The sequence below is a fragment of the Megascapheus bottae genome, chromosome 2, assembly GCF_031878675.1.
Source record: "Megascapheus bottae isolate mThoBot1 chromosome 2, mThoBot2.hap1, whole genome shotgun sequence".
NCBI lineage: Eukaryota > Metazoa > Chordata > Mammalia > Rodentia > Geomyidae > Megascapheus > Megascapheus bottae.
The window spans coordinates 88,251,351-88,266,965 of record NC_143510.1 but is presented as its reverse complement, the minus strand read 5'-3'; the positions used below and the strand labels follow the sequence as shown (position 1 = coordinate 88,266,965).

General features: G+C 56.4%; 1 protein-coding gene across 2 annotated transcripts in view; it reads right to left on the bottom strand.

The window, feature by feature from the left end:
• Nucleotides 1–3,964: 3,964 nt before the first annotated feature.
• The window catches only part of Rasd2 (RASD family member 2), a 69,552-nt gene continuing 57,901 nt past the window's right edge, over nucleotides 3,965–15,615 (bottom strand). The window contains exons 1-3 of one of the 2 annotated variants that reach the window (XM_090328600.1): nucleotides 13,645–14,089; nucleotides 9,960–10,239; nucleotides 3,965–6,141 (exon numbers count right to left, since the gene is read on the bottom strand). In XM_090328600.1, coding sequence (XP_090184726.1) covers nucleotides 5,612–6,141; nucleotides 9,960–10,230 — 801 coding nt within the window. In that variant the 5' untranslated portion in view covers nucleotides 10,231–10,239; nucleotides 13,645–14,089 and the 3' untranslated portion in view covers nucleotides 3,965–5,611. Of the gene's footprint in view, nucleotides 6,142–9,959; nucleotides 10,240–13,644; nucleotides 14,090–15,615 lie in introns of those variants that run through there. The other variant, XM_090328599.1, reaches the window with a different exon arrangement.

Below are 15,615 nucleotides of genomic sequence, written 5' to 3'. Positions count from 1 at the left end.
AAAGTCCGTGATTCCTCCCTTATTCCTATGGGGTCTGATAGCTGCCTGACAGGCGGCGTTGGCATTTTCATAGGCTATGTGTCTAACTATAATCTCCCTTGCATTCTCATCTTGTACTAGGCGGTCTGCAGTCTCCATTAATCGAGACAAAAATTCTAGATAAGGCTCATTTGGTCCCTGTTCAGGCGCCAGATGCCGGGGCCAACCGGCAGCAAACCAGGGTTCGCAGATTGGGGTTCCTGAAATAGGGGACAAGGACTAGGAAGAAAAAGAAGAGAGACAGACACACTAGGTCCGGGATGTCCGCCGTCCAGGCAAAGACTGACTAGACTGCCGCGTTTATTTCCCCCCCCCCCCTTCTTCCCTCCTCTTCTCCCAGGCAACCTCCAGGTGTTACATTCATATGGTAATTCTCAGGTCATTTACATAGAATAGGGCCAGAAAGCAATAAGACAATATAGCCATCGTCTGATGCAAGTCGAGGTACAGTTTGATTCCACTCTGGCTCCCAACACCCGGCCACTTTGCTCCTTTTCACAGCAGGTTTATGCTGGAGAGAACATTTCCCAGTGTGAGATTCTTAAGGATTTCATCCTTACTTCTGGTGAATACCAAGTGCCTTTGGTAATTTTAAGTATCAGAAGGAAAAAAAAATGGGACAGTTGGAAAGAACTAAGCCTATAAACATATGAAAGCTATGAATACTAGCATTTTAATGGCTCGTCTATTTTGAAAATGACAATATGCCCCATGAGTAACTAAGATCTTTTATTTGAAGTATAATTACACTTATATTAAGCAGAATAATGATTCTCTACCACTAGGCAGAATTTCCGGCTAAAATTCTGCAAGTTTTCTTAAGAGGCAGTGGGGAGAATCACCTCCCCTTTCCTCCCTGAATTTCTGGATCTGTGTGTCCTCACCTCCTGCTCCAGATTCCGTGGGAGCTTTATTCATCCTGCCTAGCCCAGCACCCTGCCTGCCCTGGACACGGAGCGAGAAAGAAGAGGGGGTGGGGAGGGAGAGAGAGCGCGCGTGCTGTCTGTGGAATGTATATTAAATATGGTCTGCCCTCTTCCATCCATGGTCCTTGTCACTTCCACAACACTTCCCGCCTTGTTTTGGACAAATCAGATTCAGGCTTTTTTTTTTTCCTTTAACTTCAGATTTCATTTCTTACGAAAACATTAGAAAGCTCAATCTGTTCTCCCTTGGGGACCGGCCTCCTGTCCCCAGCAGGCACCACACTGGGAAGCCAGTGGCCCTGGGGAAAGGGCAGAGACCTCCCCAAAGCTCCTGCTTGCCTGGCTCAACTTCCTCTGGGTCTGGATGGGAGTCACTGTGTCCCTCCATGGAAGCCAAACCCTTCAGGGAGGAAGCAGTGGAGACACGGTAACAGGCTGCCTGGAAAGATAGGTGTTGCCAGAGCCCAGGAAGGGGCCAGCCAGTACCCCCGGAGCCCTGCCCAACCCAGGAGGCCTGTGCAGTCTCCCCTCCAGGCTCTCCTTCCACACTAGGCAGCATTCTTAGCTGTGTGTGTTGTGTGTGTCTGTGTCAGTGTGTGCACACACCCCATCCCAGGGCTTGGGGCACTGACCTTAAGCTTTTATTCTCAAGGCTGGAACTCTACCACAGCTACACTTCTAGTTTTGGTGGTCAATTGGAGGAGATAAGAGTCTCACAAGACTCAAGGTTGGAGGTATGGCTCAGTGGGTAGAGTGCTGGACAATGAGCAGAAAATATCAAGTGCTGAGTCTGAGTCCTGGTCTTAGACCTAACATACACACACACACACACAAACACACACACACACACACACACACACACACACACCTCACAGACTCTCCTGCACAAGCTGGCTTTGAACCTTGATCCTCAGATCTCAGCTTCCTGAGTGGCTAAGGAGGTACAGGTTCCCATTTTGAAAGCATCAATTCACGTAATCCTCATAGCCTCCAGTGAACGGCAGTATTCGGTGTGTGTGTGAGGGGGTGGGGGTGTTGTGCACATTGCACACTGACATTGGGGCTTGAACTCAGGGCCTTGTGATCTGGCTTAGCTTTACTCTGTCAAGGCTGTTCTGGAGGAGAAGAGGAAATCTTGCCTCTCCTCCACTTCCTTGGCCAGGGTGTCAAGAGTACACATGGGACCCCATGTCACACACATGGGAACCCCCCCCCCGCCTGGGTGCTCTGGAGGAGGCCAGAGATGGTACCTCTGAAAAACAGGGGTGCATCTCTTCTACTCTATCCCACTACCTCTCCAGCCAAGACAAGCTCCTAGAGACAGAGGAGCCTGGTTCTGCCTGATCAAATGCACAGCCGTGACATCTCTACCCCTCTGCCGACCCCTCCCACCAGACAGCAGCCCCTCAGCTGGCTCAGTCAGTTCTGAAAGCCCTGGAGCCCAAGCATACTTCAGAGGCCCACAGTAGACCTGTCGTGCTGATTTGCTGTGCAACCTCAGGCAAAGGCCTCTACCTGTCTGAGCCACTCTTCTTAGCAAAGGTCTGCTCCCTTTCCCTTCTCCGCTTCTGGCAGCCTTCACTGTGAGCTGGAGGTAGGCCTCTCCCAGCCCCCACCAAGCATGATGCAGGCTGAAGTTTTTCTCTTGAGTAACTGACAGGTTCGGGAAGGCAGAACAGAGAGCTCAGAGAGCTCTCAGGGCTGGACTGGAGTCCAGTTCCCAGGGTGAGGAGTCGGGCTGTGTGGTCTAACATTCACCGAGGCCGATTCTCCTGCCTCTCCTTGGTCCCCTCGTCCTCAGGGTGGGGGGCACTCACTGGGGGTGTCGATCCTTTACCCCGTCCCCCTGTAGCCCCGTTCTGGGGTAGGATTGTAGGGCAGGGGAGGGGAGCTGGGGCAGAATTCCACAACCGGAGAATGAATTCCTTCTTCCAGAGGCCAGGGCTGTGAGGGCCTGTCCTGTGGGTGTCTGTCCTGCTGACCCGTGTCCACCCCATGGGGGAAGAGGTGAGTGGGGTGGGTGGGGTTGACAGGACAAGGGGACAGGTGTGACTACCATCTACCTCTTGATCCTTCCAATAGCGGCTGGAATGGCAGTATGGCACAAGATAGCCTCATCTAGTGTATCCCTGCAGATGGCTCATGGTGGAGGATGGCAGAACCCTGCCCCACTGCCACCCACCCAGTCACAGCAGCAATCCCTAACTGCTCCTTTCTTATTGGGTTACTTAGAGACAGTCTCATTGTATTTCCCAGGCTGGTCTTGAACCCTTGGGCTTCAGCCTCTGGAGTAGTTGGGTACTCTCGGTTATGCCACAGTGCTCAGTTTCCTTAACAGTTGTTTCTTGGGGTTGTTTTTGCTTGTTTATGAGGCAGGGTCTTGTTACACAACCCAGACCTGGTCTTTAACTTGATAGATATGTGCCACCACACCCAGGCCCCAACCAGTAATGCGTGCGTGTGTGCGCGTGCGCACATGTGTGTGTGTGTGTGGCACACATGTGTGCCAGTATTGGGGTTTGAACTCAGGGCCTCGAACAAGTGCTTGGATTTTTTTCTTTCAAGGCTGGCATCTACCACTGAAGGCATACCTCCATGTGTGCTGGTTAATCAGAGACAAACCTCTCAGATTAGACTTCGAACCAGGATCCTCAGCTCTCAGCCTCCTGAGTGGCTAGGATTACAGACATGAGCACCAGCACCTGCCTCCCAAGTCCAAATGTCTCCTGGAGACAAAATCCCAGCCCTACAGGAGCCAAGAACGCAGACGCAGGGAGCCCGGTGGAGCCAACTGTCGTGTCTCCATGACCTCATCACACTTCCAGAAAGACACAAATAGCTCAGGGCCAGGACTGGGGGCCAGGGACTGGGGACTCCTTCAAGGAGTCTCATCCCCTCTCACTGATTGACACTTGAAGACTGTGTGCTCCACACAGGTGAGGGAGCCTACAGGGGTGTGGAGGCAGGGCGCTGGCCTAGAAAACAACACGGCACACAGCTTCATAACAAACCCACTTTAATCGCAAGTGTACAGAGTTCTGGGCAGTGGGGATGTGACAGGGGCCAGGCTGCAAGCCGGCAGTGGGCAGTCCCTGGTCTGCCTGCGGGGTTGGGTGGGGAGGCAGGTGGACAGGGCAAGCAGCGGGGTGGCTGGAGCTGCTGGAGGCGCACACACAGGTGGGGCAGGTTAGGGTGCAGAGCTGGGGCCAGGGTGCATATATGTGCTTGCGTGAGCAGACGTGAAGATGTACGTACACAGAGACTCTGCACTAGCACACTCACGGGAGAGGGTGAAGTGGGCACCTTGGATCCCAGGGGCTGAGCTGCACTCTGAAGATCCAGGGCAGGCCCTGCTTCTGCTGCTTCCCGACTTGCAGTGTGACCCAGGGAGAGTGACTGACCCTCTCTGGGTCTTGACAAAACTCTCTACACTACTATGGTTTCCTGTGACCTAACAGCTTTTTCTTTTTGATGCTGGTAGTGGGGCGGAGACTCAGGACCTGCTTAGCTTTGTTTTGTCAAGGCTAACACTCTACAACTTGAGCCACAGCTCCATTTCTTGCTTTTTGCTTGTCAACTGGAGGTAAGAGTCTCAGGGACTCCCCTGCCTACGCTGTGCTGTGATCCTCAAATCTCAGCCTCCTGAGCAGCTAGGATGACAGGCGTGAGACACCAGGGTCAGAAAACTTCAGTATATTTAAGGAGATTAGATGTATTTATTCAGAACTGGTAACAGGGAGGGGATGGGGACTTTGGTTAGCAGGTTCAAAGCCCAGCACACTCAGCTGGGTGTATGGTGCCCACGTGAAGGCCTAGAAGGAGCTTTCCTCCCCCCTTCTGAACTAGCTGGGCATGTCCCCTTCCCCACTGCTGCTCAGTTACACTGTCTGAGAAGTGTGAGTGGGAGAGCCACCCGGGGCCTCTTGCAGCACCACTCTCTGTGGCTGTGAACTGGAGCAGGGCTATGGGAAGGTGGGGAAGGCGGGTCACTGGGCTCTGGGGGTACAACAACCTGTGTCGATGGCTACCACAACCAGGAGCAGCTTGCAAACGACAAGCACACGTCACATGGGTGGACTTCGGCAGAAGACTGGCGCAGGATCAGTCACAGTCTTGGAGATGCAGCACACAGGCCACTGGACCCAATGCTGGGGCAGCCAGGAGCCAAGCAGGAAGGGTGAGTGGATGTGACTCATCTACAAGGTGGAAGCTGCAGGCCGGGAGGCCCCCCCCGGCCCCCTCCACCCCAGTCTGCCACAGCGGGTCCCACCAGGGCACAGGGAGCTGCTTGGTCTGGCTGTCTGGTGTTCTGTCCCAATTTGCTTTAGGAAGCTGCCTGTGACACTTGGCTCCTGGCCTCTCTGGCATCTGTGTTTTCTTCCAACTTGAGCCTCTGTGTCAGGGCTGACTTCTCCTCCATTGGCCTCCTGTCCTCGAAGATCAGGCCTCCCATAGAGGCAGGGCCACAGGGAGCCAAGGACAAGAGGCCTCAGGGAAGTTAACAAGAAGGCAGGAGGGTGGACAGAGCATCTGGGGCCTCTAGGCTGGTCCCACATGGTGGCAATGGTCTGGGGACGTGGGCAGCGGACACCCAGGGCCACCTCCCTAAAGGCACTGCCCGAGGCCCTCTCCAGCGTCCCTGCCACTCACTGGATGGCACACTTGTCCCTCTCTCTGGCCTGGCCCTCTCGCAGGACCTTGGCCTTGATGTACTTGAGGTCACTGTTGACGCTGGGCCGGCGGGCAAAGGGTGAGACCATGCCGTAGGCATCCATGTCCTTCACGCGGCGGATGCAGAAGGGCCGGGGGTGGAAGGCGTCGCCGTACTGCACGGAGATCTTGCGGTGCAGCGCGGGGCTCATCTCGTGCGGCAGCTTGGCCATGCTGAACAGCACGTAGAACATCTCGTCCACGTTCGTGTTCTTCTTGGCTGACACCTCGAAGTAGGCACAATTCTCATCTCCAGACACCAGCAGCTCGGCCTCCGTGCTGGGCACCTGGCGGCACAGCTCGCTGTGGTCGTTCTTGTTGCCGCAGATAACCATGGGAAGCTCGGCCGCCTCCTTCGTCTTGTTCTTCAGGCAGGACTTGACCTCCAGGATCTGCTTTTGAAGGCGTTTGACCTCATCAAACGACTCCCGGTTATCCAGGCTGAACACGAGGATGAAAACATCACCTGCAGGGAGAGCCCAGGGGGTGAGTGACAAGGAGATCCCGCCCCCAGACAGCTCCTGGGCCAATAAAGGGCTGGGATTGTTCCCAGCTGCCAGAGCAGGAAGTTGAGGCACAGAGTGATTCAAAGCCTCCAGATAGGATCCATTCACCTGGCGCTTCCTGTGGACTTTCACAGATGATGCTAGACTGTTAATCAGGCCCCGGGCTCACGCCTGTACTGGCTATTCAGGGGGCTAAAATCTGAGGATCCTGATTTGAAATCAGCATGGGCAGGAAAGTCTGTGAAACTCTTATCCCCAATTAACCACCAAAAAGCCAGAAGAAGGGGTTCAAGTTATATAGCACTAGCCATAAGCCAAAGAGCCAGAAGACAGCACCCAGGCCCTGAGCTCAAGCCCCAGAAGTGGCGTGCCACCCCCTCTTATGAGAATAGCAATTATCGACCTGCTGTGAGAGTTGGGTATCTTAAGAGTCTAGCGCACATCTCAAGGGCCTGCTGGGTACCTGACACACGGCACAAATTCAGCGAAAAACCAGTTTCCCAGTGTGACAGCATGTGTTGGTGCTGGGGGCAGGGGGCTAGAATCCCACCTGGAATCCCTCTGTTTACCAACCTTGAGCAGGACCCCGCAAACTCCCTAGACCTCAGTTTCCCCATCTGTACCAAATGAGTGCCCCTTGGCCTAGCAGGGCTCTTTGAGGGCTGCCACAGATAGTGAAGGCAGGGTGACTTGTGCTGTGCCATCCCAAGCATTGGTAATGGCAACTGGCATCTCCTGGGCACTGTACACATGTCCCACCCTGATGTTCTGCTGATGCCTCATCAAACCTCCATGAGGAGATTTTACTGCTGTCCTGGTGCAAACCCAGGCTCAGAAAGGACACGCAACCTGCCCACAGTCACACGACTTCAACATGGCTGGGCCAGGACTGCAATTCTGCCTTGTGCTGGCTTCACACTGGTGCACAGAGCAAATCATGGGATGAACAAGAGAATGTGGCCCCCAGTGTTATTCTACACCCATGAATATTCACTGCCCTTCTCAGGCCAGGACTGAATGCAGAGCCAGGACTGGTGAGGCGCTGGGGGGGTCGAGGGCCCATTTTGCTGAAATTCTTTTTTTGAGGGGTAGGAAAAAGGGATACTGGGGTTTGAACTCAATACCTCACACTTGCTAGGCAGGCTCTCTACCACTAGACCCACACACTTAAGCCTTTTATTAGCTTTATTTTTTGGATAAGGTCTTCATTTTTCTTTTTCCTTGCTCCTTCTAACCACCTCCTGAGTGGCTGGGATTACAGGCTCAAGACACCACAACTGGCCCCATTACTTAACAAGTCAACAAACTTGTGTGTGTGTATCCAAGGCTGCTGAGAGGCAGGTAAGGAAATCGAGGGTAGGTCCTCAGCCTGCACCCTCAGGGGGAGAATCCACAGCTAGTTTCTGGGCCCCACAGCTGCTACTCACCCCGATTAAAGGCACACACCACATTGGAGCAGTGTTCCTGACAAGGGCAAGCTCTAGACGGAAGGGCTCCAGCATGGCGCCCTGCCTCCCGTCTCCCGAAACCTGTCTGTGTGGAGACTGTCCTGAAAGGCACCAGTAAGGTAGCATTAGCCTGCCAACCTTGACAAAGCCAGGCTGGTCTCAGGGCCCTCTGAGGACTCAATATTCAAACGCAAGATTGGAGGTGCCAGGCAGCAGGGCCTGCCCTGACCTGAGAGCCAGCCGGCAGCCAGAGGGAGCGTTTGCTGTGGCATGAATGGCTCTCAGAATTCCCCGAGGCTGGCTCCAGGTTGGGAAATGAGGCCCAGGCTTGGGAGTGAACAACACAGACAGAAGTCGTCCTATGTGCTCAGAATGCTGCTGAGGGCCCGGCTGCAGCCAGGAGGCACAAGGGAATGGCGATGTGATGGTGGAAGGCTACACAACAGGGATAGGTCCCCACTCCTAGGGGAAAAGGAGCTGGGGGAAGGTCTCTGACCTAACCTCTCTTTGATGGGAAGGGGTGAGGAGAGGATGTATATTATCTAATGAAAAATAACTTATCAAATATAGACTAATGTCTATTTATATCAGAAGCCATTCACATCAGATCCCTTCCCACGTCTGGGAGCGCTGACTCCATGCAACCTACACTGTGAGCTGGGTGCCGCCCTCCTCCCAAACTCCCAGCCCCACAGGGGAGTGAAGTCAGGCCTGCTGAGACTGATGGGACACACAGCTAAGTCTCCACGTGCTAGACCCAAGAGTTGAACCCAGCTCCAGCCAGGGTTCCTCTACTTATACAGTCTTGCTTTAAAATTGGAGGACAACCAGAGGCACACAGAGAGTCTACAAGGAGGGCTTGGAGGAGGGAGGCCGTCAGCCTCTCTCCTGACTAGAGCATGGAGAGAGAGATGGGCAGGGCATGCGTCTGATTTGAACACAGGGCTTCACACTCGCTAGGCAGGTGCTTAACCCACACTCCCAGTCCACTTTTGCTTTAGTTATCTTTCAGGTAAGCAACTCTCATTTTTAATTCATAGCCCAAGTTTGCCCTCAGAATCCTCCTATCTGTAGCCTCCCCAGTAGGATGAAAGGAAATGATCCACCATACTCAGCTTGTTGGTTAAAATAGGGGGAAACTTTAAACTTTTTTTTCCAAGCTGGCCTCAAACTATCATCCTCTAGATTTCAGCCTCCAGAGTAGCTGAGAATACAGGTGTGAATGACTACATTTGGCTGGCAAGCGTTTCCTGTGGAACTTTCTTTCTTTTTTTTTTTTTGCCAGTCCTGGGCTTGGGCTCAGGGCCTGAGCACTGTCCTTGGACTTTCTCAAAGCTAGCACTCTACCACTTGGGCCTCAGTACCGAGGAATCGAACCCGGTCTTCGTGCATGCTAGGCAAGCACTCTACCACTAGGCAAAACTCCCGGCCTCCTGTGGAACTTTCTAAGTTGGCAGTTATCTGGATAATGGCTAGAGGTGCCTCCACCTCCTTCATCTCTGCTTACACCAGGCACACTACAAATGCCTGTTCCATTTAAGACCACTGTTTACAGAACACTTAGCCTCTCTGCTCACCAAGCACCTGAACGATTCCTCAGTTACTTTTCCCAGAGCCACTGAGCTTCTGTCTAATGCAATGAAAACACAGGCTGGGGAGACAGGGTCCCCGGCCCCAGGGTCACAGGAACAAGACCAGGCCCCAGGCAGCTGGGTCTGGGAACCCACTCTCTCACCTATGGCACTCAACTGCCTGAAGGGATAAAAGGGACGGCCAAAGCCATGTTGCCAGGAGCCAGCATGGTCCCGGTCGGTCTTTCCCTGTGGCGGCCCCCGGCAGGGCTAGCTCAGTGGTAGGCCCCAGAGCCTAGCCATGCTTCTACCTGGAGCAACTTCCAGAACCTCGCTGCCCCAGCCTCCCTTCTTGTGGAATAAAGGTAGACGGCCCAGGGAATCTTCCAAGCAGTACAAGCAGGATGTGAACTCACCTCTGAAGTGAGCTGTGAGAGGTCCACAAAGCCATTCGTGCCCTGGGGAGCACCAGACACCCTGCCAACACCCAAAGCCCGTGCTCTGTGCCTGCCCCACACCTTCCCTGATCCTTCTGGGAGGACAGCAAGCTTCTGTCCCCTGGTAAAAAGCCTGGGTGACCCACGTGTGTGTGTTGGGGGGGGGGCTGGTAGCTGCCCAGCAGCAGCCAGTAACCCGCCCAGCATCACAAAGGCCAGCAGAAAGTCCTGGAGCCTCCGGGCAGCTGCCCCTCAGCTTCCCTCACTGCCCAGCCCACAGGCCCACGCCTGGCCCCGCCTGCCGCCCCGCTACGAGGCTCACCCGTGAGGATGGACAGCCTGCGCATGGCAGGGAAGGGGTGGTTGCCCGAGGTGTCCAGGATGTCCAGCTGGTACATGTCGCCCCGGATGTTGTAGACCTTGCGGTGGAAGTCCTCGATAGTGGGCGTGTACTGGTCCTCGAAGCGGCCGTTCAGGAAGCGGGAGACGATGGAGCTCTTGCCCACCCTGGAGGCGCCCAGCACCACCATGCGGTACGAGTTCTTGGCAGGCACGCTGAGCGTGCAGCTTCCACTGGACAAGGTCTTCATCATGGCTCGGGGCTGCAACGGAAGCAAAGGGGCGGCGTCAGGGGCCCGGCTGGGCCCTGCCCCTTCTGCCTGGTGCCGTGGGCCTGGTCTAGATCTCAGGCTTCTGTCTGTCCCCCAACTACACAGAGCATGGCTCAGGACAAACATCCTCACCGCGCCAAGAACTGCTTCTGGAGGAATCTAGAACTTTCTGTGGGAGCCTCTTTTGGCTTCGTGGAAGAGGAACAAAACAAATCCAAGCTCTAGACATCAAGTGGGGCTAAGCAAATCACTCAGGCTCCATCAAGCCCAGACTCAGGTCCATGGAAGGCCATTCACCCCCAGCCAGCCCCTCCTCCCTCCACCCTCTGCTCGCTTGCTCAAGACCAAGTCCTCTGGGCCCCCAGGCAGCCACGCAGGCATGGGAAGCATGCCACCCCCAGAACTGCGTGGGGTATAGTCAATCTGGCACAGTGACCCCTTGGGAAACTCACACAGGTTGGTCCCCACACAAGGAGCCTGAGTGCATCCCAGAGGAAGGGGCTTTTCTGTGTGGTCCCCCCTCTCAGAGAAGGCCCTCCCCACCCTGGGAGGCCCCAGGTGAGCCTCCAGAGACTCTTTCAGCATCATCCAACATCCCATTTTTCTGTCTACCCTGTCATGTGTCCACATCTGCTCATGCCAGCCCGAGAGCCTGTTCTAGTGAACTACTCTCAGAAATACTGTTATAAACGCCCTCTCCACAGCCTTTGTCAGTCTCCAAGGTGTAAATAAATACTTCCATTCTGGCCAGCTCTTGGCTAAAACTTGACCTCAGTGAATGAACTGCAAAGAGACACACACAATGCAGACTCCAGGCCTGGAGCCATAAAGATGCCTCCTCAGGCCAACCCCAGACGTGTGCCAAACACAAAGCAGCAACACTGGCTGGGGGCAGGGAAAGGGGGAATGTTTCTCAGTGAATCTCTGTCAGAGTGTCCCGGGCACCCCCCTCAGCCTTCCAGGAAGCCCAGAGGGCAGGTGGCAGAACACGGAGGCACAGAGAGGTTGAGTTGTTTGCTCCAAGTCCTTAGCCAGCAAAGCAGCCCCGAGAGAGCTCAGGAAGTCACTCTGTGGAATCCCACCTCCCTGTGAAGCATGAGGTATTTTCCTCTCTAACACTTCCACACTGCCTCTGAATTCATGCCAAAAGCCAACTCGAATCAACCCTGTGGGACTGTAGTCAGCAGGTGCCCAAGAGATGATCCTTGATGAATGATATGGCAAGTTGGGTCTGCTTTGGGCTTCCCTAAAGCCATCTTCCACTATCTCCTGACACCTCTACTCACCTGGCACCCCCTCACCCCCAGACTGAGAATGACTGCTGTGGAACCAACGACTGAATACACTTAGAGAATCACCACGGAAGGCAGATGGGGAGTGAGAAGGGAGGAGAACATTTCAAGGCGTTCTTATCTGAGAGGACTGGGTTTTCACATGGCCCCAGCCACGTGGGGCTGAATGTAATACCACACACCTGGATGCCAGGTGACAGCCAGCCCTCATGGCTCCGCCCTCTGATCCCCTTCCCTTCTCCCCACAGGAGTGCTGAGAGGAGGGATGCCTGTCGGGGTAATGTCTTCCCTCATTTGCCTGCTCACAGACCTCTGATCCCACAGTGAGAGGCAAGCAAGACTAATCTGGGGTAGGAAAGGGGGACGTGGGAGGGGGGAGCTCCAAGTCCAATCTCGGAGGCCCAGCCCGAGGGACTGTTACAGGAGGGACTGTATGTGGAAACCCAGCCGCTGCCACTCCCACCCCAGGACCACTCCCAGGGCAGCTGGGAGGCAGAAAGTGTGGAGATTTGCTGAGGTCTTCCAGCCAGCTAGGCTACCACATGTGTATACATGCCTTATTCCTGTGACTTCACAGCAAACTGCCAGGAGGGCCCATCCCGTGCCCATCTGACTGCTGGGGACACTGGTGCTCAGGGAGGTTGAGTCACTTGCCCCAGTTCACACAGCACAGGCATGGCTGGGCTGGGACTAGAACCAGGAAGCTTGGCTCATGCCTGGGCTCTTACCTCTATGAGAAGCCACCCCTCACCAAAACTAGAGTTTTTCCAAACAATATCTGACTCAGTGAAATCAAAGCTGGCAACCCAATGGGGACTGACACTCCCCCCTCCCCCAGGCATACTCCATCCTCATCACCATTCTCCCTACAGGCAGCTGGGGGCAGGCAGCTTGCCCAGGACTCCTTGAGACCCTGCCAGGCAGCTCCCAGCCAGTGTATCTGTGGTTCCCTCACCTTCCTCTTCTGCATGTGTCCCCACAGCCTGCTAGAAGGATCCAATGGACAAGGACATTTCCCTTGGGATGTAAACCACAGCCTGGTTCACTGCCCGGCCCCTCAGTCCCTCTGTGGTGCCCACCCAGCCGCTGTGCATACATAGTGCGGTCGTTAATCTCCTCTGAGAGTCCTAAGGACTTTCAAAGCTTTCCTCACCACCCTGGGCAGCCAATGTTGGCCGTAACTGACCAACTCTGCCACTGGCCAGCTGAGAACAAGCTCAGTTTATCCCTAAAGACCTGAGCTGCAATGGGAAGTCCAGATGGGAGGCCAAGAGGCTCCCCTAGGCCTTCTCAAGTTCGGGCTTCCTTTCTTTGAGGTAATCTCTGGGAAGCTGTGGGCCGCCTAGTTGTTCCAGGAAGGGAAGGACAGGAGGGCTGGCAGAGGCCTTTTGAGAACCCCACGGTGTTACTCTGATACCAGGAAAAGCCTCAATCAGAGACTCTTAGGAGTTAGCCACCCCAGCCTTGTCTCCCTTCCAGGACTGGAGGAAAAGAGAAGAGAGAAGGGGTGCAGAAACACCCCCCACTAGGGCTACAGGGGATAGGATGAGAGTGTCCAGCTGGGTACAGAAGCCCTTGCTGGGAGCAGAATTATCCAGCGAACTCACTTTCCCTTGCAGAAGCCTAGAGAGGAACTGTCAAGGGACTGTGGGTAAAGGTCCCAATTTCTTTCCTCAGGGGAGATCCTCAAGCAGGGAAGGAGACCACCAATCCCATCCCCACAGCCCCCCTCCACTCAGGTACATGGTATATCTTACACAGGTGTATCTGGAGAAGGTTCTGTGCCTCTTCCTCCCTGAGCCTCAGTTTCCTCTTTTTAAAACAGACTTCCTCTCATAAAAGAAAGCGCCTAGAACTAACCCCCCACCCTCCCTCCAGCAGAGTCCAGGCGCAACGAATCTCTTTCCCGACATAATAAAGGGCGCAGCTCCCTGCCCAGCAGACTAACGCTTTCTACATGGGCAAAGAGGCCTGAAATCCTGCACACAGTAGGCTCACCATTCAAGTGTTCTTAGTCATGAAGGGTATTGCCGAGCCCTTCCTCCTCATGCCAGGCTGCCCAACGTCACCCAGCACCCCGGTTCTGCTGGGGCGTCTCTCCTACCTGGGACCGGCGGGCCGGGCCTCTGGCACGGCTCGGAGGGCTGCCTGGAAGCGCCTGCAGGTGCGGGGAACCGCCTGTAGCCCCAGCTGCCGAGCCTCCCCGCGTCTGCGCCGCGGGCTCCCCGGTCACTGCGCACGGATCCGGATCCTCCTCCCCTGCGCAGCTCGGAGCGCCGGGCTGGGCCCGGCTGGGAGAGGGGGAGCGCGAATTTGGGGTCCCATGGGTGGGCTTGGAGGGCTCAGCAGGGCTCGGGCGCTGGGCGGGCTCCGGCTCGCTGTCGCCGGCCCTGCCCTGCCCGGACCCGGGGGCCTCCGGTTGAGCCAGGTGCCCGGAGACTTGGGGACGTTGGATACTGAGATCCCCACCTGGGGCGACCCCGGGGGTTAAGGAGCGGTCCGTGGAGTCTCCGCAGCCCTTTGGGAATGGCTGGGGGGGGGGGGGCACCCGCCGGGCTGCCTACGCTACCTTCTCCTCCGGTCCCGAGGGGGTCGCCCGGGAGGGGGACAGGGGCGCCGCCTGCTCGGCCCGGAGCCCGGCCTCCTCAGCTCCGGAGCTGGCTCTGCGCAGGAGGGACGGCTCCTTTCTCCTCGCCAGGCGACGCCAGCCTCCAAAAGAGGAGCAGGCGTGTGGGAGGGGGCCTCGAACGCCGCCCCGGGGCTCCGCAGCTCCAAGTTCGCTCCGAGCCGGCGCCGCCCCCCCACTTCACCTCCCCCCAGGGAGGAGAACTTTCTGCCGGCCCCGCTCCTCCCTCTCCCTCTCCCACACAGACGATGCCCCTCTTTTCCCCCGCACTGGGAGTGGAGGTGACGGGATCCTCCCTACAGTGACCGCAGCCTGGCACCCGAGGGCGATGATGGCAACGCCAGGCCGACCCGTCCCGCGCCCACCTGCCCCGGCTGCGCGCCAGCAGCGGGTCCCGCCCGGGTGCCGCGCCCGCCCTCGGAGGCCCGCCCCTCGCCCCCCGCCGCCCTGCCCACGCCCCGCCCCCGCAGCGCGCAGCCAATCATCGAGGAGACCCCTGGGCAGGCCACGCCCCCACGGCCACGCCCCCCGCCCCGGCCGGGCCGCTGGCCACAGCTCCTCGTGCTCCGGCGAGTGTGGCTCGGCCCGGGAACAGCCCGAGGCTTCGGGCGCGCGCACCGTGACCGGAAGGCGGCCTGGCGGTGGAGGCTGCGTCTACGCTAGCACTCCCCCGCACGCGCACCGAGGCTGGAGAGGGCCGGCGAGGGAGCCCCCCTGGCTCCCAGATGTGCAACCAGCCCTCGATCCCGAGTTTCCTTCCGAGGACTCTGTGCCCACGAGGACCCCGTGGACTGGCACACGGGCCGCACACGCTCAGGAGGAGGGGCCTGGGAGTCACCTTGGCCTCGCAGCAGTAGCTCTGCCCTGGCCTCCAGGTGTGTCCCTTGGTCCTGCCTCTCTCTCCAGCAGAGGATGCAGCCCAACCATGGCCCAGGCGGGCAGCCGACACCCAGGCTCCAGCCCTTTCTTCTAAGGAAAGCGTGGAAGCCAAGTCAGACATGGGTGCTTACTGTGCCCTCTCCACATGCCACTTATGACTTGGCATTTTCTTTCATTCCAAGACCCGCAGCTAGGCATGGGTGGCCCAGGCTGGTGACCCTAGCTACTCAGAAGGTTGAGCTCCAAGGATGGTGGTTTATCTCCAAACAACCAGCAAAAAGCTGGAAGTAGGGCTGTGGCTCAAGTGGTGACGAGTCAGTAAGGAGAGAAAAAACTACGGGACAGCATTCAGGTGCTGTCACCCATACTGGCACATGCGCACACATGCAATCCAAGACCTACTCTCCCTAACACATTTTCCAGAGTCTCTTTGATTTTTGCCTCAGAGCATCAGATATGCCTGTGAATAAGTACAAGGAAAACAAAGCAAGGTTTTCACACTTGCACTAGAAACTGGCCTTCAAGTCTTGCCCATAGAGAGAGGCCCTCCAGGCCTGGTCTGGAGAGATG